The sequence below is a fragment of the Saccopteryx leptura genome, chromosome 1, assembly GCF_036850995.1.
Source record: "Saccopteryx leptura isolate mSacLep1 chromosome 1, mSacLep1_pri_phased_curated, whole genome shotgun sequence".
Taxonomy (NCBI): Eukaryota; Metazoa; Chordata; class Mammalia; order Chiroptera; family Emballonuridae; genus Saccopteryx; species Saccopteryx leptura.
In genome coordinates, this window is record NC_089503.1 from 133,269,246 (window position 1) to 133,292,033 (window position 22,788).

A 22,788-nucleotide genomic window follows, 5' to 3' on the forward strand; every position below is an offset into this window, starting at 1 on the left:
CCTGTTAAATTTAATTTTCTAAATAAAATTTAAAAGAGAGAGAGAGAGAACATAATGGTTTCAGTCATAAAGGATAGCTCAGGTTGTAGAGAAACTTTCCAGTCATAAATGACAAGACAGGTTAGAGGAAGAATGTTTCCTGTTGTAAATTATAACTCATGTGATAAACATTTCAAATCATAATTGATAATTGAGGTGATAGAGCACAAAATGTTTTCAGTCATAAATTGTAACTCAGGTTATAGAAGAAGTAGGTTTCCTGTACTAAATGATAACTCAGGAGAACATATTGTCTTCAATCAGAGATGAAAAGTCAGGTAATAGAGAAGCATTTCCAGTCATAAATGATAATTCAGATGATAGAGAACAAAATGTTTTCAATCATATATCTAACTCAGATAATTGAGAAATAGGGTTTCCAGCCTTAACTGTTAACTTAGATGATAAACATTTCCAGTTATAAATGATAATTCGGCTGATAAAGTTTTCCAGAGGCAGAGTCGTGGTGCTAGTCACAGAGGTACATCCACAGAGCCACTGCTTCCTTACCTGGGCCTTCAGGGGGTGGATTGCACTAGGAAGCTGAGCCTCCAGATGGAGGCCTCACTGGCCCTGCACGGCAGCAGTAAGTGATCATTCCGTTCAGGCCCGGGTACTGTTTACTGCACGGTGCCATTGCTACAGCAGGCTTGAGCAGCTCTGACTGAGTGTAGGTGTGATGATGGCTAAACTCAGTGATGTCAGGGAAGAGGTGGCAGTGTGGGGGCCACTTTCATCCACGCAGGCCCAGCCTCGGGAGGCTGCATCACTCTCCACATGTGGCCCGGGGCACCTTTCCATGGAAGCTCTATGTATGCCACCCCTTGCTTACCTGAAACCCATGCACTCTTATTAATCGATGTCACCCTGTTAAATTTAATTTTCTAAATAAAATTTAAAAGAGAGAGAGAGAACATAATGGTTTCAGTCATAAAGGATAGCTCAGGTTGTAGAGAAACTTTCCAGTCATAAATGACAAGACAGATTAGAGGAAGAATGTTTCCTGTTGTAAGTTATAACTCATGTGATAAACATTTCAAATCATAATTGATAATTGAGGTGATAGAGCACAAAATGTTTTCAGTCATAAATTGTAACTCAGGTTATAGAAGAACCTGAGGTGTGCTCCCACAGGCCACACCAACTCAAGGGAAGCTGAGAATGCATGTTGAACAATCACGGGTGGGTTTGGGGAGCACCATCTCTGCCACGATCTCCTCGGAAGGCCCTCCCCAGCCCACCTGATCATGCATCCCTGTTTCTACGCCACCTCATCTTCCCCAGGGTTAGGGCCATCCGCTCACCGTGATAGGCCCCAGCAGAACCAACCCAGCATAATTTTCCCAAAACTAGTCAGTGGCCTTTCCACACATCCCCTCAAAAAATATAACCTTGTGCCAACTCTCTCTGGCCTCAAGACCTGTGCAGAAGTGGCCAGGGGCTTCCTCTGTGGGCTGGGGCAAAAATGGCTGAGGCTGCTAGAACACCTGTACAATTGGAGATCCCAGAGGATGGTGGCATTTCCTCTGCTCCATGTGTCATTAGGAACGACACACTTGGCAGTTGGGGTGACCCTAACAGTAGGTCCTTGCCTGGGGATGAGAGCTATCCTAGATGAGAAGGCCAAGTAGAAACCACATGGGGGCAGAGTACAGGGTGCACCCATCCTCAATGTCTGCCTACGGCCTGGCCCTGCCGAAACCGAGGATCCTGGCATGACCGGACTCCCTCAGCATGGCTGAGCAGTGGTTCCATCAGCCTGGCCCTGCACCTCTGTGCCAGGCACAGCCTCGTGGCTGCTGCGCCCTATAGAACCCATGGCTCATGCCATTAATTTGAAGAACTCAGAAAGGAGTAGATGTTGTCACATGCACATGGCTTCCTGATGGTGCATACTCTCCCCTGCCTTGAGTCTCATGACCCTGTGGACTTCTTGGGGATAGTGCTGTGGTCCGCATTACCAATGAGGAATGAGTGGTCCACCACTGGAACATGGCTACCTTCACCCCTTCACAAACCTGCCTTTTTTTTTTTTTTTTTTTTTTTACAGAGACAGAGAGAGGGATAGATAGGGACAGACAGGAACAGAGAGAGAATAGAAGCATCAATCATCAGTTATTCATTGTGACACCTGCGTTGTTCAGTGATTGCTTTCTCATATGTGCCTTGACCACGGGCCTTCAGCAGACCAAGTAACCCCTTGTTTCAGCCAGCAACCTTGGGTCCAAGCTGGTGAGCTTTGCTCAAACCAGATGAACCCACGCTCAAGCTGGCGACCTCGGGGTCTCAAACCTGGGTCCTTCCACATCCCAGTCTGACGTTCTATCCACTACGCCACCGCCTGGTCAGGCTCAAACCTGCCTTTCATAGGCAGGGCAGAACCTCCCCATCCTTGTCCTGGGCCAGTGGGAACATTTTGCCTTGCCAAGCAATGTACACCTCAGGGATTTTGACTGCATCCTAGAATTGCCCATGATAGCCTGCACAGTGTCCTATTTCGGGGGGGCCCAGGTATAACCACTTCCTCATACCTTGTCCCTCCCATCTCAAGCAGGGGCCTCCTCTGGAAGGACTGGTGGGTGTGGGGATGGCCCATACTCCTTCTCTTTACTCAGGTCCAGTGAGCTAGCTCCTGAGACATGACGGGCTGAGAACACCTGTGTTCCCAGGCCCTGCTCCATCCCCTCCCCTGCAGACACGCACACGTAGATAGGTATCTGTATACACACACACACTCACAGGTAGATACACATGTACACACGAACACACATGACTTGTGGGGAGGAGAGGGGGCTATGAGGCCTGAACAGGGACACATGGTCTGGCTAACCACTCTTTCCATCCAGAGGCATTGGTGAGCCTTGAACTCCCTCCAACCCATCCCACAGAGTGGTGTTGCCCTCTAGTGGCCCATGGGCAGACACGTCAGCCGCACCCACAGAACCTCTAGAACCCATTTTCTGGGAAAGGATCGGTCTGGTGGATGGATCCCCCCCCCCATCTCTCATCCTCAGCCAGCAGCGCCTGGGCTCTAAGGCTCTCTCTGAGCTCTCTTGCCCCTGGCTGTCTCCCTTGCTATGTCTATCTCTACATCCTCAGCACCCAGGGGTTTCCCTCTTATCCCCAGGCCCCTGCCTCCCGACTCAGCATCTGGACATTGGGTACTTCAGGAGCAAACCTGTGAAATGAAGTTGTTTCACGGTCCCCACCTTCTCCGGCCCCAGTACTAGGTCATGGAGCATCCCACCCCCTCTGCCCTGGTGCCCACGGACTCCACCTTCACCTCCACTATAGGAGGGTCTTTAGGAAACCACCGAGTCAGGCTAGAGCTCCAAGGCAGAAGTCGCTGGGTCTGGTTCTGGATCTGGCTAAAGCCCAGGATGGTAGATAGCACAGAGACAAAACCTCCATGTGCCACACGCCTTGGCTGTGGAGCAACCCCTCCCCGTTGCTGTGAGTGCAGTTCCCATAAAACTGGCACAGCCTCTTCTGCCTTGATTCTCAAAGACAGAACAGGCTAAAAGTTAAATCATCATGTGAACAATTTTAAAGTTATATTCAAAGCAGTTGAGAGTCATAAGAGAAACAAAATGAGAAAATTCTGGAAAAAATCTTTTAATACTTAAAAAGTTATATAACAAAAGGTAACATGTTCTTTAAAAATGTGTACAAAACAGTAATATAAAATTTACTTTGGCATAAGATAAAGGCAAAACATAATGCTCTGTGGAATATATCAATTATTGACCAATTATTTATCTCACATCCGTTAATGTGAGTTTTCATTTGAACTGTGATAATGTTCTGAACAGAATGGGAGAAATACTGCTGCACTGCTCCCTGCGCTGATTCTGAGGGCCTTTTGACACGTTTCAAATGAACGCCGAGGGCTGCACCTTTCCCACAAAGAGGACCGTGTCTGACTATTATTAAAAGCACTTTCCCTAGAATTTTTTCCTTGATTTCTATAACACAGAAATAGGTTTTCCTTACTCATTAAAGTCTTTGAAATGTCTACACTAAATAAAACAAGCTCACTTCAGATAGCAAACGCCGCCTTCTACCTTGAGTGAGGGATGTGTACATTTTTAATGCTAATACTGTATACATTCTTACTGACAGCGATGTAGTTTCTTTTGTTTCCCTAACCTATATTAATCGTCATTTTTAAACAAAATGTCAGTATTTTGTGTTCTATTGATCACAAGTAGGATGAAATAAACACATCTAGGCAGTTCTTTACAAAAAGACAACAGAACTTGTATTACCCTTTAAAACATAAAAAAACCCAGCAGACCACGTGCCTCCTACCATGCATTTAAAAACAGGTAAATACAGCATACTTCTTTTCACAGCGCTCGGCTCTGCTGGTCCATGCCACGTTGTACGAAGATTTCTAGGGAAGTGACCCCACTGGTCGCATTCATGATTTGAAAACCACAGGCAGGGGAGCCCAGATCAAGCACAAGAGGAAAGTTTCTTTCTCTCTTCAAACTGCTTGTCCACCGCCAGAGACAGGGCCTGGAGGAAGCCCTCAATGGTGACAGTAGGGGCCTGGAAGGATATGCAATGGTGGGGTGACCCTCACCCTTGGGGGCCACTGGCGCACCCACCCTATATCCATGACTCAGACAGCAGAGGGGGAACTCCAGTTCCCCCAGGGGGAACTCTCAGTTCTGTGTGAACTGAGCCCAGACCTGAGGGGCACGAGCACATCTGTGGAGGCTTGTGTGTGGGCGAGCAGAGACATATAGCATGGCCACCTCCTCCCACAGGGCTGGAGAGGGCCCTGCCACTGAGGCACCAGGGAGAGCGCCTCCTCCAGCCCCAGGAGCACATCCCCTCAGAAAGTAATATACAATAAGGCAAGCATCTCAATGGTATGAAGTGTGGCTCCCAGCAAGGCCACGCCCTGCTGGGTGAAGTGGGAGGAGTGAGAAGAGTGCCCAGAGGGAGGCCAGCTGTGGAAGACTCACCTGAATGTACAGAGCATGAGCCAGAAAAGGGAGTTTTCTTAAGACACGGCCGCTGAGGCCCTCGCTTTTCCTGTGAATGCAATCAAGTTTGGGGACGTCAATTCCACAAGAACAGTTGTGCGTTTCAGGACTACTTTGCCCACCCCTGTCTCTGAAGGTCCCTGTCCCACAAGCCCTCTAGCTGGCTGGCTTCCCTTAGTCCTCAGTTGCTGCTCCAGGTGGGGCAGGGTTCTTGCTGCTCTGATGAGGCACCTAATGGCACCGTTGTGCTCAGGGACCACAGTGCCTGCGCAGTGGCAGGTTACATCTTTACTAACTTTTGCATAAGTCCCCGGACTGCTCCCCTCTGTGCCATCTCAAATGGTTTAAATCTCTTCAACAGATAATCCAAAACAATAATCTTTTAAAAATACTGTTTATTCTATCCCTTCATTCAAAATGTTCCATGTGCCTCAAGACCTCAAAGGCACAAACTCTCTTGTCAGAACTCAGAAGCTTCCCCAACTTGGCCTATAACCAGTGCCCACAGCCTTCCAGATTTCTCTCCAGTTTATCCGAATTCTAACTGTCCTTTGAGCCTCTGCTCCACTTTCCTACCTCCCCACCTCCCCTTGATCCCCAAAACCACCTGAGCATTTGAAAGTACTACCAGTACTGGACCTCCATCCTCTGGTTCAGGAACTAGGGGCCTAAGGGTATTGGGGGCTCTCAAAGCTCCCCCAGCCGGTGTGTTGACTCAGGACTCAACTCCCTGTACTCTGACCCTAAACCACTACCTCATATGGCTACAGTCAATTATGACTCCCCGTTACTACAGTGAATGGACTTTTCTTGGTTACAAGCACACGTGCCAGCAACTCTCAATGCTCACGTGTTAGGTATTTCTCTCAGCAGCCAGGGCAGCTGGACCACACATTCCTTTATTTCCCAAAATACCAAGCATAGGACCCTGAAGTTATTTACTTTGTTTATTTAAGTAAAAGCTCCCATTTTTTCCTTGCCAATTATGTAAAATTTTAACAAACATTGTTTAAGAAATGCATCAAGAAAGCCTTAATCTGAACAGCTATCTTTTCAGATATAAGCATAGCACTTTTTTCAGCTATCAGAAGGGCAGCTGACCTTATCTTCTGGTCCAGAAACCTAGGGCCCAAAAGGGATTGGGGGCTCTTGAATCTCCCCGAGCCTGTGTGTGATGACTCAGGATTCAACTCCCTGTCCTCTGACCCCCAAACCATTTTCCCAGACAGCTACAGTCAATTATGACTCCCCGTTACTACAGCAAATAGACTTTCTTGGTTATAAAGATGAGGTCCATTCTCACCTTGAAATTTCACTCAAAAGAAGGCTCAACTTTGACACGTTGTTTTCAATGAAGCCAATCATCTCCAGCTCACGAAGGGTCAGCAGCTGCTGGCGAGGGTATATGATCTGACACTGGGAAGATGGGAAGACAGGGGCGGGAGCCACATGGTCAGCAACAGGACAGCACTGACAAAGCCCACACAAACCACATCACATCTTATATAAGTGCAAACGAGGTCATTTCACATGCACAGCTGACCAGGAGACAGGCTGGTTCCACTCTCCCTTGCAGATACCACAACACACCTGCCCCTGCTTCTTCAAAGTCAAGAATACAAACAACAAAACATATCTCAGAAACCAGCAGTGATCCAGCCTCTTCTATGCTTTTGGCCAAAATGTGTCTTCACCACGTGTCAACATGGGAGTCCAGTCTGGTATTCGGTTTCAAGGATGTGACACAATCCAGAGATGTGTGTATGTGTATGGGTGTGTGCGAGGTATTAAATCCCACCCCACCAGCAATTACAAGATGCCATTACTTTGATCACCATGTAAATGCCCATTTGTTGGCTAGTTTGGTTACTGCCCATGTCCCTCCCTTCAGTGCTCTGATACTGAGCACACATAAGGTCCCTGTTAGACTGAATTATAAGAGACTGACTGAACATTACTGTAGTCACTGCTATCACTAGAACATGTGACCAAAGGGATGAACACTGTAGCCAATGACACGTTGTGAACCTCTAGTTAGGATGACTTCCCTGTGAACTCCAGTCAGATAATTCCCTGTGAACTAGGACCTCTAGTCAGATGACCCCCCTGTGAACCAGGCCCTTTATTGTTCTTTCAGGGGAAGAAAACAAGGCTCACTGAGCATGTCACTTGCAAAGGACATGAGAACCGGAACTTAGCAATACTGACCATAGCCCACACCCCTCCCACTCACTCATCACCTGCAGGTAGATCAAACAATCATGATGATGTTTTGTGCCAAAAGAGCAACAGTATTGAGTTAAGTGGCTGTAATTTTGATTAGCACAACTTGTCATATACAACTGAAGTTTTCAATCTAAATGGTTAATGCCGGGTCAAGACAATTTACTGCATACTGAAACTAGCCATTTCAAGCTATGTCAGGGAATTAAGAAAATGTAAGGAATCTACTGGTTAGTTGAGGGGAAAAAACCGAAGTACCTTCATCAGTTCTTCCAAACAGGAGAGGTAGATCTTGAAGATGGCTGCCGCAGAAGGTGGCCCAATATACTGCTTGATGTCAGCCCTGTCCACAAAGGCCATGTCAATCCTCTCCGTGATGTTGGAAGTGGTCAGAATCACCACATTGGAGTGCCTGGAGGCAGAGGAGCAAGTACCAGTTAGCCTGTGCCTCTGTGACTCAGTTATACCCTCCCTACACAGGGAGTGTCAGGAGATGCCTTGAGGATTCTGGACATTTAGGCCTCATTCAGCTAGCTACACTGTCAGTCCCAATACTGGTCCACGAGGCCCAGCAACTCTGAGATCCTGGCCACAACACAGCGTGCCACGCCAGTTTTCCAGGGGCCTTTGCCCTGGTGCTTCTCTGCCTTCTGAAAAGCCCTCCTGGCTGTTCCCTCTCTTCTTTAAATTGTGGTAAAGGTCTAATCCCTGTAGAGCATCCCCGACCGCCCCATCTCCTGAACCCCCAGCACCCACACCCCGCCTGCCTGGACACAGTCACACAACTGCTCATCGATACACCATTTACTCCCTTTACCAGCTGCTTTCCCTTCTAGCTTTCAAACTCCACAAGAGAACCGCCACGGTTGCTCTGCTCACTGACATGGGCTGGCACAGAGCTGGCACAAGATGCCCTGGGAAGCATACTTCCCAGCCTGGTGGGCTTAGGCACAGGGGCTGTGGCAGCGCTGCCCTCAGGGCCCATGGTCAGCAGACAGATGGTGCCCAGGCAGCCGTGTGGCCGGGGAAGCACCTAAGAAGGAAGATCAACTTCACCTGGACTCTGGCAACAGGCACACAAGCCTCTGCAAGCAAAACAAGGGCAGGGATGGGAGCACAGCAGTTCCAGGAGCCTGGGCAGAAGGGACTGGTGTAGAGGCTGGGTGAGCAGGCTGCTCGGTGCAACACCCCAGTGGGGATGCAGAGGGTGCACGTAGCTGAAAATGCAGAGGGTGGGCTTTGTCACGAAGGTCGAAGCCACACAAGGTAGGCGGGCAAGGATCACCCAGAGAGGAATCTGAACCAGGGTGTGAAGAAACATGAGGCAAGGAAGACAAGAGCAAAACCAGAGGCACATGCGTGGGCTCCTCGTGCCCCAGTGACAGAAGTGTCAGGGTGATCCCATTCCTGGCCTAAGCGGTGGGTGCATGGCACGGCCATCAGTGTCATGGGAACACAGAAGCTGGAGTTTCAGGGCCAAATGAGCAGTTTGGGAGTTTGTCTGATGCCTGGTCATGGTGGACACACAGACCTGGGGCCGGGACATGCCCACCAAACCCTGAGTGATGCTAGAGGACAGAAGGCTATGAACAGGCTATGCAGGGACCCCACGAAGAGATGTAAGAGGAACTCCGGCAGCAGAAACTCAGGTAGTCAAGAGTGGAGACAGGGGAGTCAAATGCCCTGCAAATTTCCAGGAGGAGGAAACTGAGCACTTGGGCAAATAAGGGGCAAGGGTGGGGTAGGGGCAGGGCAAGGGCAAAAACCAGACTGAGAAGCAACTCAGGGAGGGGTGGAAGTAGCAACAAGGAGGGGCTATACTTTTCCACAAAGCTTGCCTGTACAGTTTTAGAAGGGCCAGAAGTAAGAGACGTCTGTAGCTGACCCCAACAGACAGCTGCATCACCAGGAAGCTAGAGATACTCTCTATTGTATAACAATGGTGAAGGCTGGGGTAAAATATTCCTTAGCATAATTTAGTTTCCTGTCACTCCACATTCAGAATGTCGCTTTGGAGCCCTAGGACCCTGGAAGAGATGCCAGAGAATAAACATAAGGACTCTGGCTGACAGGGCGTGGGGCGGAGGAGATGACAACACTGAAGTTCTTTCTGTAAACAGCTGGGGTTCTGGTCTGGATATTACCTCGTGAGTCAGGTGAGTGGGATTCCCTCTTTAAAGTTGGATCAACTTTGGGTACAGTGAGCACTAGCCCCAGATCTGCAAGGCTAGCCTCTGGAGACATGAAACCTGGCCTACAAAGGACGAGCAAGGGATGCTCCCCCTGCCAGGCACCAACCCTGACACGACACACCCAGCTGTGCTGGAACTGATGCATGGACACAGCAGTGACCACTCTTCACTTTATGTCTCTCTGCAGGATGTGAGTGTTCACCACGCCCAAGTTCTGTCTTACATTTTTAATACTTTAAGAAAGTAAAAAGTGCTGAATTTCTTAAAAATGTTGCCTTAAAGGTAGAAAAAGAGCAAATAGTCAATGCCAGAGCATTTTTAGTTAGGAGAGCTGAAGTAGGGTCCAGAGGTGTGTGATCCTCACACATCTTCTCTGTGACTTCTCACATAAGGTTACTGGGTGTCAGAGCCTTTACAGACAGCCACCACAGAACAATGTTTCAGTCAACACCGAACTGCACATAGGATGGTGGTCCCATAAGATTACAATGGATTAGAAGCAAAAGGTATTATTTGCAATACTTAAAAAAAAAATGTAGACCCGACTATAATGCTGAATTTACTGCTAGCTCTGGGAGGCAAACAGATGAGAAAATTCAGCATGCTGTCTTCCCGCTCTGCACCTGCCATGGATAGGGCCCCAGGGCTAGTGAGGGAGAGAGGAGGGGAGCCCAGGAGCGCGCGCGCGCGCGCGCACACACACACACACACACACACACACACAAACTCACTTTCTTTGCGTTTCTCCTTTTACTATTTCTTGTCTCAGGCTTTACCTCTCTGGGACTCTCTTTCATTCTGTTTTCTCTTTCTTCTCTTCTTTTCTTCCTTCCTCCTGACATCTAGTCTCCTCAGTGCTTCCCTCCAGAACCCTCCCCCGCCCCCACAACATGTGTGTACACATAGACTTTCTCTTCTATACCGTATTCTTGCTGCAATTTTCCTGTTTAGGTATGTTCAGACACACAAACACCATATGTATTCAGTACAATGCCATGCTGTACAGCCTTGTAGCTGAAGAGCAATAGGCTGTACCATACAAGCTGGATATGCAGTGGGCTATGCCATCTGGGCTTGTGCAAGTGCCTCTACGATGTTCAAACCACAACAAAATCACCTAACAATGTATTTCTCAGAATATATTCCCATCATTAAGTGGTACAGGACTTTATTACCTTTTAATTTGATCAATCTGGGTCAAGACAGAATTGACCACACGAATGGCATCCGAAGGCTCGGTGCCTGCCCTGCAGGCATTGCGGGCAGCTGTGAGGCTTTCCACCTATGAGGATCAAGCAATGGATCAAAAATTACAAACCTGGCAGCCACAGAACACGTCAACCGAGTGAACGACATATGAATGAGTGTACAGGTACCCAGGTGTGCCAGGAGCTCAACATGTGGGATGCAAAGGACAGGACTGCAGGAGACAGTGACTGCCTGATGGAGGCTAAACTGAGCAAGGGGTTGGTTGTACCCTGGTAACAGTAAGAGGCAGTCAATCTTGAATTTCCTCCATCACAGGTTTAATGCCCATACATGCCTACCTCATCAATCAGCACGAACACCAGAGCGTCTTTGTCGTCAATTAGATCCTGGATCTTCTGGAACATCTTAGTTACTAGCTTGCCACTCTGGAACCAAAACACTGCACTCATCATGCTGCCTGGTGCACACACATCTCCCTGGCATCGTTCTGACCCCAAGTGCTCTGGCCCATTCCTGACGGCCCTCAGAGAACTTCCTAAACCAGAGAAGCCAGGTCTGCAGGGCGGAGGTCAACCCAAAGGCCCTCTCTCCCTGTATTTTGTGCCATAACACTGAACTTGGGCCCATACTGACTCCCGTCCAGGGCCACAGCTCACCTGTCTGCTTTCCTCCTATTCCCCTTCCCAGCTGTCCTCACATCTGGGATTAAGATGAATCACGGGTGCTAACATGCAAAGGCGCACCCCTTATAGACACTCCCTGTCCCCACTCCCATCCACCAAAAGGGCTTAATGACAGGGCTGCCAGGGCAGGTACTTCAGAGGTGAGGTATACTTGTGCTGTCACCTTGTCTGAGCCCCTCAGTTCATAGATGGTGGAATAAGGTTCAGAGCCCTGAGGGCATCCTTAGGTGCAGGGTACAGTCCAAGTTAGAACTCTGGATGTCCTCGCTCCTCAGACTATGTTAAATGTCCTGTCCCACCCACTGGAAGGACTGGATGTGCCCAGCCTCTTGGGTCTCAGACTATTTCCAAGATACTGCTTAGCTCTGGGAGTTTCCTCTGACCACAAAGTCAGCCACACAAAAAACATCTGCCTAATATATATGACACCTTCTCCACTACATGGTTGGCAATCCAGAGAATTAGAGTTAATATTAATACTTACTTCTGAAAACCACTTAGAAAAGAGGCTGTGGCTGTTTATTTCAATTAATTGGCCATACCGGTACCTAGGATGACAAGGAAGAGTTAGACAATTACTTTACAAATCAGCCCTCTGGCATCCCCAGTGGCAGCACTTTTGCTCCTTAAATGCAGCATCTCTTAGCTGCCCAGCATGGTGAGAAGTACCAGCTTCAGTCATTATAATGACTGCCAAAGAATCCAGGCCCCTAGCAAGCTGCAAACTAAATAAGTATAAAAAATCTAGCAGAATGCAACCAACAGTCCTGGTTGAATGAAACAAATTAAGTTTTTCAAACTGAATAATATCTTCATTGGAATTAAAACAAGAGTAAAATCACTCTCATTTTTAATCTACTTATAATTTATATTTATGCTTAAAAGGTACTACTGCTACTAATACAGCAAACAAATCTGAACAAGCATCAGAAGTTTTGACTGGAGCTGAATATTTTTTCCTCCTTCACAAAACCTTAAAGAATGTGACCATTTGTTTTCTAGCACAAACCCTAGGAGCCTGTACGCTCAGATGGCAAAAAGTGAACCTAACACACTGACGGAATGACACCCAGCACTAACACCCTAGTCACTGGGAGGTGGCTGAGGCCTGGACGCACTTTTTGCCTGGAATCACACAGGAAACCAGGCTACGGCAGGACAGAAGCTCACTCCCAGGTTCTCTCCAGTTTCTTTCATATCAAAAGTCCACAGAAGGAAAAGAATTGTTTTCAGAAAGTATCACTGACTTTCCATTTATAAAAGAGAAAAAGGCCGCCTAACCAGGCAGTGGCACAGTGGATAGAGCGCTGGACTGAAATGCGGAGGACTCAGGTTCGAGACCTGAGGTCGCCAGCTTGAGCACAGGCTCACCTGGTTTGAGCAAGGCTCACCAGCTTGAGCTCAAGGTCTCTAGCTCGAGCAAGGAGTCACTCGGTCTGCTGTAGCCCCCGGTAAGGCACGTATGAGAAAACAATGAACTAAGGTGCCGCAACAAAGAATTGATGCTTCTTATCTCTCTCCGTTCCTGTCTGTCTGTCCCTATCTGTCCCTCTGTCTGACTCTGTCACAGAAAAAAAAAAAGAGGAAAAAAAGCCCTGGCTGGTTGGCTCAGTGGATAGTGTCAACCCAACATATGGATGTCCTGGGTTTGATTCCCAGTCAGGGAACACAAGAGAAGCAATCATCTGCTTCTCTCTCCCTCCCGCTACCCCTTCTCTTTCTCTTCTCCTCCCACAGCCAGTGGCTCAATTGGTTTGAGCATAGCCCCAAGCACTGAGGATAGCTTGGTTGGTCCAAGCAGCCTCAGGTGCTAAAAATAGCTCAGTTGATTCGAGCATTGGCCCTAGACGGGAATTGCTGGGTGGATCCCAGTCAGGGCACATGCAGGAGTCTATCTCCCCTCCTCTCACTTAAAAAGAGAGAGAGAGAGAGAGAGAGAGAGAGAGAGAGAGAGAAAGACCATTTACTAATTCTGTTCACAAAAAAAGGAAAAGAGAAAGAGACAACATAACAAAATAAAGACTGGCTTGAGTATTAAAGTTAATAATAAAGCATTTTGATTAAGTGAGCAACAAAGGCCTGCTAAGCCTTCTTTTTATGGTTTATAAGACATAAACACATTATTTCCAGATCTTTAAATAGTCTGTTGATTAACAATGGGGATACATTCTGAGAAATGCATGATCAGGCGATTTTGTCATGAGAACATCACAGAGGCACTCACACAGACCTGGGTGCACAGCCCACTGCACACCTGGACTCTATGGTACAGCCTGCTGCCCCTGGGCTACCGGCCTGTACAACTTGTTACTGCGTAAAACAACACGAGATTACATCTAGCACAAGAGAAAATGATGCAACAAAAGACACAGTAAACATGCATAAGAAGCCAGCATAACAGGGCACACACAGTTTTACAGCAAACTTTTTTGTAAGTAGAAAAAGTATACTTTAAAATAACAAAAAGTACAGTAAATACGTAAAGCAGTAACATCATCGTTTATCATCATTATCAAGTATTATGTAATGCACGTAATTGTATGTGCTCTCCTTTTATGTGACTGGCAGCATAGTAGGTTTATTAAGACCAGCACAATCACAAACACACGAGTAATGTGTGGTGCTCTGACGTTATAATGACTACAGTGTCACTAGGTAATAGGAATTTTTCAGCTCCATTATAGTCTTATGGGACCACCATCATATATGTAGTCCATCATTGACTGAAACATAGCTATATTATGCATGACTGTACTGGGAAAACTTGTATTTCTAGTAATAACATCTTCACTCTCTGGTGTTTTGGTAAAATACCCCTAGAGATCTTTAAAACACAGGTACATTTCAATACTTCAACACAAAAGCCAAGTAGCTAACCATAAAATAAAGGGTTGAAATAAATTTCCCTACACAAAAATACTTAGAAGACATTATGAAAAGAAAGTAGATATTTAAAAGTATATCTCATATGCTTGACCAGGCAATGGCACAGTGGATAGAGCATCCGACTGGGATGTAGAGAACCCAAGTTCGAAACCCCAAGGTTGCTGGCTTGAGTGTAGGCTCACCAGCTTAAGTGTGAGGTCGCTGGTTTGAGCGTGAGATCATAGACATGACCCCATGGTCGCTGGCTTGAGCCCAAAGATCACTGCCTTAAAGCCCAAGGTTGCTGGCTTGAGCAAGGGGTCACTCGGTCTGCTATAGCCCCCTGGTCAAGGCACATATGAGGAAGCAGTCAATGAACAACTAAAGGCGCCGCAACAAAGACTTGATGCTTCTCATCTCTCTCCCTTCCTATCTGTCTGTCCTGTTTGTCCCTCTCTCTGTCTCTGTTGAAAAATAAAAAGTATATCTCAAAGGATTCCCTTTTCTAAAGCCAAACAGCAATAACAGGTACCAGATTTACTTTCTGCCTTAATCAATTAGAAAACCAGACAGAATTAAAAAAAAACAGCATCTGTGAAGTGCAATGTACAACAGGCACCGGAGGACCGTGACCCGAGAGATGGGAAATAAGGTAAACACTATAATTGCCAGGCTCTCTGCTGGAGCATCTGGAGAAGACCCAAGAAGAGCACAGCCACTGTGCTGAATTGAGAAAAAAGAGGTCACAGTTCAAAGAGCCTGAGGCAGCAAGACTCTGTAGAACAGAGGTCTGGAGAGGAGGGAGATTTTCAGGAGCAAAGCACCAGAAATCATCCTGAGGTCCCGTTAAGTCTTTTTGAACATTTGGACATCTATGAAAAGGAAAATCCATGAGGCTCTCCAGATCTGTGAGCTAAACAGTTCCCGGGATTCACACAGACTGGGTGTGTTCAAGTTCTCAACAGCCAAAGCAGAGAATACTGTACTTGTTACTCATTCAAGGTGTTCAACTGAAACCCCAGAAGTAGAGGAAGAATTAAAACTAGACTAAACCTAGGCCCCTTTCTAACAAAGCTTAAAAATAAACCTCAAAAGGATCACAACAAATCATGAGTAACTGAAATGCGTACCAGAACAAGACCCAACAGTTTTTAGAGAACTTAGGTACTTTGAATCAGTGTCTGCATTCAAACAAAAATTACCTGATATGCCAAGAGTATGAAATGTGACCTGTAACCAGAAGAGAAACCAGTTGATAGGAAGACTCAGAAATGATGATTATGGATTTAGTCAACAAGAACATTAAAACAGCTATTACACACTTGTTCAAGGATTTTAATAGAACATAGAAAGTGGAAAGTATGAAAAGAACCAAACAGAACTCAAGAGGAAAAACAATTCTCTATCAGCAATGAAAATTTCACTGAGTGGAATTAAATGCAAATTAGATACTGCAGAAAACTGTCCAAAATAAAACATGGATAGAAAAATTTTTAAACCTGAATAAACAAGAAAGTGTATTAGTGGTCTGTCTATGAGACAGTACCATGTAGTCTGACATTCAGATAAATAGGCTCCCAGAAAAGGGATGGTGGGCTGGGATGTGGGAGAGCAGGGAAATCAGTTGAGAAAATAATGGCCAACTATTTTCCAAATGTGATGAAACCATAAACCACAAAACAGACAAAACTCAAGGAGAAACAGATAAATCCACCATTAAAGGCTTGGCCATTCCTTTTCAGTAAGTGATAAAACAGCAGACCAGACAATCAGGGACATCAATGACCCTGAGCTGACACCTACAAAACAATCCACCCAACAAGGGCACAAACATGCTCTCTGAGGTGCACACAGACAGTCAGCAGGACAGACCACATGTTGGTTATTAAGCAAGACTCCATAAATTTAAAAAGATGGAAATCATAACTCAAGACTATGTTCAGTATAGAACTATAGAGGAATTAATTTACATCTAAGAGATGTAAATTAATTTACAACTAAGAGAGGAACCTAGGATTCATGTAAAGTTATTAAACAATAAAGATAGCTTCCACTATTATAAAGGAAAAGCAGGGGATCCCATTCCTGGTACATACTCTCCTCTATTTTACCAAAGTTACCTGCTTGAAAGTCGAATGGTCAATTTCTGGGCCAGAGCTCTACACAGGGATGTTTTTCCAGTTCCTGGAGGACCTATAACAAAATTTAAGCAAAGACATATTTAAGCCAGTGCTGTAACAAATTTCTTAAAACAACAGCAGTTGCATTTTCCACAAAATACAAAATAAGGAGCAGAGAGTTCAATACTATGAATGTTATTACAAGAACTGCTTGTTAACTCACAAATCTTCTAGCAGCATAAGTGCCATAAAATATTATCAGTACACTTTAAAAGTTTTCCCCTCTTTCTTCTGAATTTGAATTTACCTTGTGTTTCTGTTCTTAGCTCCCACCACCTCTGACACAAGCCCTACTTCTGGACCCAGGGGCCCACTCAGCTCTCTGAGTGAGCACTGCACTTCCTGGTCTATGTCTTCACTGACACCCTCCTTGTCCCCCTCAGGTCCTCTAGGAAATTCACTTAATAAGGCACCTTTAAAGGTCAAACACACCTTTCTTACTAATCATCAGGACTCTTAGGCACTGAAGCTTGCTGTGTCTGCAGCTCACAGCAGCACCATCTTTCCCTACGGCTAATTCTATGTGGCCTACACCCCACAACAAACCAGAGGGTGAAGGCAAGGACCCCGACTGCACACCTTCTTTCTCTATGTGTTACCTAGCATGCCTTGTGGAAGTTCTAAGGTGACCAATGTAGAACAAATGCATCTAATAGAAAATGCTGACATATTCAACTCTTGATTTTCTGCAAGCACTTTCAATAAAAGAGAAAATATCTAACAAGTTCTACATGAAAAATAATTGAAATACCTATTGATGACTGCCTACTCTGATTCTGCTATCAGAACAATATCCTGAGGTATCTACTTAAATGACACATTTTAAAAGTGTATACAAGCATACAATCTTAACTGAAATAAAAAGGCTATTACCCTGAGCTCCTACCTCACTGAAACTTGAGTATACTAGATTTCTTTCCACCTAGTGTTAAGAAAAATACCCACCATGTTCCTCTAAGAACGAGACAGCATTTCTGCAGAGTATGGTTTTGCAGTTTACTACTCACAATGTAAAGCTCTAAGAATGCTACAAAGAAATATGAGAAATTCCTTTTCCAAGGAGTTTATGATCAACTGGGGAAATAAGAGTTAATTGAAAAGTTTAATAATAATGTAAAAAAGTCACAAGGCAGTAATTGGGTGGCTGCCAAATGAAGGGTCAAGTAACAAATGCCCAGAGTAATGTGAGCTGCATCAGCTTCACAGAGAAGAAACGTTCTAGGACAACTCTGACTCCACTAGAACAAAACTACAGGAACTCCTCGCAGAAAGATAACGGTGCGAGTGAAGCCTGGCATCCCACAATCTATCTTGTCAAAGGCAACCCCGCATGCTTTACCGTGAAGCAGCACCACCCGGTTCCAGGTGATGAGATTGCTGTTGACATTCCTGTCTGAAAACAGTAATGCTGTCATCACATAATCAAGGAGCTGAGTGAAAAAAGGAAAAATAAGATAAAGGAGCCAACAGGCAAAGGTTCCCACTATATATGCTCCTACATGAGCATGAGGAACAGGAGCAAGGCAGCTTTCCAGCAACTGCCACCACTAAACATTTCCTAGATGCACCACAAGCTTCATTTTAGAAGGTAACAATATAGAAAAGAATAAGTTCTGACTATTACTATAACAAACACAAAGGATAAGCACAAAGGTACTGTTATTTAGAATGCATCGATCACACAAAATAACTAAGGGACTAGTCAAGTAGGAGTAAGCTCCTTCCTTGGGGCTGACACAACAGGAAGCAAGCACATGGCACACTTACTAAATAACAACATCGGCCAGGACTCCCTCATCTTGCTGTGGCTGCCCAGAGTAGCCTGGGGAGATGGGATACAGACTTCTAGTGTCCCCCACGGCATGCAGAAGGACTCTTCCTCTTGAAGGGGGTTTGGATGCACCGGTACTTACTCAATCCTGCCCACGTGCTCGGTCTGCCCTGTGGCACTGTCCCACAGCCCCTGTGAGTTCCTAAGAGTGAAACCTCACAGAAGCTGTCTCACATTTGCAGTCTCCCTCCTCCCCCTCAGGAGATGCCCCCAGAGATCAACTCCACTTGGGAGCAAGCCTAGAGGAGAGACGTCCAGATCACTGCTGCTGGCAGACAGAAGCTCCCAGAAACCCATTTGAGTCAATGAGCTTTGAGGTGCTAAAGAGCACCACAATAATGACTCCACTTCAAACAACAGAGCCTTTGGGAAAAAAGTTCAACTCACGTGAGATTTGACTTCCACATCATACACCAGGCTGTCCCACAGCCCATGGAATTCAACTGTGACAAAGTAAAACAAAAAATTAACTTAGGAAAGCAACCATTACATCTATTAGTTAGATCTGCCCTGAGCTACCGATGCTCTCCCTACTCCACACATGGTAGGCTAAGATTCTGATTACAGAGAAGGTAAATTTTAAAAATTTTTCTTAAAAGGCTCTGGCCAGTTGGCTCAGTGGTAGAGCATCGGCCTGGCGTGCAGGAGTCCCGGGTTAGATTCCCAGCCAGAGCACACAGGAGAGGGGCCCACCTGCTTCTCTAGCCGCCCCCCCCCCCCTCCTTCCTCTCTGTCTCTCTCTTCCCCTCCCGCAGCCGAGGCTCCATTGGAGCAAAAGATGGCCCGGGCGCTGGGGATGGCTCTGTGGCCTCTGCCCCAGGCACTCGAGTGGCTCTGGTTGCAACAGAGCGACGCCCCAGATGGGCAAAGCATCGCCCCCTGGTGGGCGTGCCAGGTGGGTCCCGGTCGGGCGCATGCGGGAGTCTGTCTGCCTCCTCGTTTCCAACTTCAGAAAAATACAACAAAAATTTTTTTTTCTTAAAATAAAACATGTAAAACAAATGCCAGTTACGTAGGACTTCTGACAGATAATTAACTGGGTAAGTTACATTTTGTCATGTTACGTAGTCGTCTTTTGTGGACCTGTGCTTTATACAGCACAGACCCTGAATCCACTACTCTGCCTATAAGCCAACACTTGGGCAAGGCAGACCAGCAGATCGAGTCTAGCCATTAGGACATCAGGCATAAAACCTGACGGCTGAGTTAACCCTAGGATTCTGCCTGCAAGAAAACACTGGCAAGTCCACGAGTAAGCATTGAGTTGGTAGGAAGGAGTGGTCCAGTAGGACTGACCAACTTGTCAGGAAAGAAGAGTATGGTCACATTCTCAATGAACACCATCTTTGAGGAACCAGTCCAAAGGAACTCTCTACTTTCCCCTTTTGTGATCTACCTTCCATTTTGTAAGAGATAAAATGCCCTAAAATTCTACAAAACAAATGAGCAATAGCTCTTTGGTTAACTGACTTGGCAAGTCTTAGGTGTGTGTCACGCTCTGACCTCATGGACTCAGCACATTCCACCTACTGTTACTATCACCCGTACCTGCAGGCAGAACCCAGTGATTTGCTGCAATTATGTTTTCTGTCTCTTCTTCCAAATTTTCACTGGTGGGGCCATCTTCATTCAGGTGGAAGATGTGAAGTGCAATAGTGCACGCACTCAAATCGATGGGCTGTGATGAAAAAGAAAACCAAATCCATCTATAAAAATGGAAAATCACTTGCTTTTTAATTCTGAAGTTCATTTTTAGGGTTAAAGTAAAAAAATAAAGATTAAAGGTGCAGCATAAGAATGAAGAATGTCAAAGTCCCCTATATCTAACCTTATAAATGTTAGTCTATAACATGTCCACATATTTTTGACTCAAAACTGATTATCAGTTTTCTAACTGTGTCTTTCCCACTTACTAGAGCTTGGAGATATTTTATGCCAGTAAATACAAATCTCATTCTTTTTTATTATATCATATTTGGTGTGAATGAGTCAGATGTTTAACCAATCTCTGATGGACAGTTAAAATATTTCAAATTGTCAGCTATCATAAACAATAATATTTGTCCATGTTCTCTACAAAACTACATAATTATCTATTAAGATAAATGCCTTGAGATGAATCTGCAGTCAAAGATGAGAACGTTAAAATAATTAGCAGTTAGAATTCATGTCCTCCAGGTAGGCTGTGCTAACTGTCCCTCCACAACAGTTCTGGAAAGCTCCCCAATTCCACTCAGGCCAAAATAGAGCACATTGACATCAGATCTCAGTGTGGATAAAACTCCATCAATGCCACAAACGGTCCAAATATATAAGAATGAGGAGGTCCACCACAAAGCGTTATTTTATTTCCCAAGTTGTAACTTTATAAGACAGAAACTGTCCAGGTATCCAGTGATGCGTCTTCCAGAGACAGACACTTTGGGCTTTTTTTTTTTTTTGGTGGCAGAGAGAGTCAGAGAGAGAGGAACAGATAGGGATAGACAGATAGGAAGGGAGAGATGAGAAACATCAATTCTTCGTTGCAGTTCCTTAGTTGTTCATTGATTGATTTCTCATATGTGCCTTGACGGGGGGTGGGGGGTGGGGTGGGTACAGCAGACCGAGTGACCCCTTGCTGGAGCCAGCGACCTTGGGCTCAAGTTGGTGAGCCTTGCTCAAACTAGATGAGCTTGCACTCAAGCTGGCAACCTCGGGGTCTCAAACCTGGTCTTCAGCATCCTAGTCCGACCCTCTATCCACTGCGCCACCGCCTGGTCAGGCACTTCGGGCTATTTTTACAGTGGTGAGAAAACTGCCCTAATGCATCCACACTGTCACACAAAGCTCCTCTTAGCTCTCACACATGAACTCTGTAAGACAGTGGGTGAGATTGTCCTTATGCTGGTTTAGATGAAGAACTTCAAGGCAAACCCATTTCCTCATCTCTGTTGTCCCAACACGTCCTATGATCCTAACACATGCTGAGCACTCCATAAATTTTGTTGAAAGAGAGAGAAGGCACACAGGCCTCATCAGCGCAGTCCCTATTCTAAGGTGCTGCATGCTAATTCCTGGTTTCCAACCTCTCCCTGACTGTACTAACAGCATGCTGAAACTGGGACCACGACTACTCCCAGCACCTGGCTCCTGCCAGGCAGCCAGTACTTGTTTGATCATCAAACAAACAGGTAAGCAAAGCAAACCAGTTTCTGATGGACATACACTCTCAAAGCAGCAAGCACACATGTACAGCATGAACTTTCTATTCAGCTAAAGGGTTAACTGTTTCTTGGCACTGGGAATTAGTAACTTACCTGTGGGTCTTTAACCTTTAATTCTGTGTCAACAATAGACACAGACTCCACATTTCTGGTCAGAAAAGGTTCATCAAATTCAGTCCACGTGTAATCACCAAACACAATATTATGTCTGTTAAGTAGCTTTCTAACACTCGGCTTTATATCTTCTTTTTTTGCCGTGCTGACAGACAAAAAAAAAACCATGTAGATCAGTACTGGGTTAAAAAACAAGATTTTAACATTATTAAAGAAAAAATCAGGGCACACAGAAAAGAGTGCAATAGTTAACAGTACAGGAGAAAGTGGGCCTGCATGGGAATCAAACCTAGAGCCACTCCCTGACGGGGGAGCCTCAGCCCTCCACCAGATAAAGGGGCAGGAGCAAGAGCTGTTGATTCTCAGTACACTGACTGGGCTTCTCTGAAGATTATCAATACATACAAAGTGTTCAGGACGATGCCTGGCGCACAGTGAGCACCCAAGAAATGTTGGCTATTTCTATTAGTGAAAGAAGGAAACCCCACAGCTGTGGGGTCAGGTCAGGAGTCCGCACTTTAACAAGTGCCCAAAGCCGGGCATTCACATGAGAAAACCTAACACTTCCAGCTCGCCGTTCAAGGCTCCACTCAGCCCACCTTGCCACCTGACCGCCACGCTGACTGATTCTGAGATCACACCAAATGTGGATCAGTAAGGCGTGCCTCTTTACACGAAAGCACCTGAGACATTCTGGTTCCAGTGGCAACATCTACATTTCACCTAGAACCGAGCTCTTGAGTATTCGGCCTGTCCCAGCTTACAGCTTTCCTGGGCTGCACCCGGCTGAGCTCCGCGTGGGTTCCATTCAGGTTCGGGCCATGTGGGTCAGGACCAGTGGGTCCGGCGCAATGGGCTCTGGCCGCCGTCCGGACCGAGTGTCAGCGTTAAGGGCCACCCCCAGGACGAATCCACTGAACTGTCCCGGGTACTATCCCGCGGATCGGCCCGACTCACCTGTCGCTCCGCTGGTGCACCTCCACATGGACGGTCGCCGTCTCGGCCACGCAGGGCAGCGCCTGCTTCAGGTCGCCCACGGCCTGGTCCATGGCGCCGCCGCCCCGCCGCCAGCAGCAGCGGGTGCCTGGCCCGAACCTGGCCGCCGCCTGACGCCCAGCACCGCCACCACCTCCAAGTCCTCCACAGCCGGCACCGGAACCACTGGCCTCGCTGGCCTCCCGGGCCCCGCCTGCACTTTGAATCTGCCGCGCGCAGCGCGCCATCCCCTGACCCGGAAGCGCTCGGTCCAGCG

The 22,788-nt window shown here is 46.4% G+C and overlaps 1 protein-coding gene across 1 annotated transcript; it reads right to left on the reverse strand.

Moving 5' to 3' along the window:
• Positions 1-3,646: 3,646 nt before the first annotated feature.
• Positions 3,647-22,755, reverse strand: TRIP13 (thyroid hormone receptor interactor 13). Its single transcript, XM_066360802.1, has 13 exons — positions 22,494-22,755; positions 21,516-21,681; positions 19,768-19,897; positions 18,607-18,662; positions 17,728-17,818; positions 16,329-16,401; positions 11,828-11,891; positions 10,999-11,085; positions 10,627-10,733; positions 7,518-7,671; positions 6,340-6,452; positions 5,016-5,085; positions 3,647-4,593 (listed from the first exon to the last, which is right to left on the reverse strand). Exons 1-13 carry the CDS (start codon positions 22,583-22,585, stop codon positions 4,498-4,500), a joined length of 1,299 nt encoding a protein of 432 aa, XP_066216899.1. The 5' UTR covers positions 22,586-22,755; the 3' UTR covers positions 3,647-4,497.
• Positions 22,756-22,788: the final 33 nt, after the last annotated feature.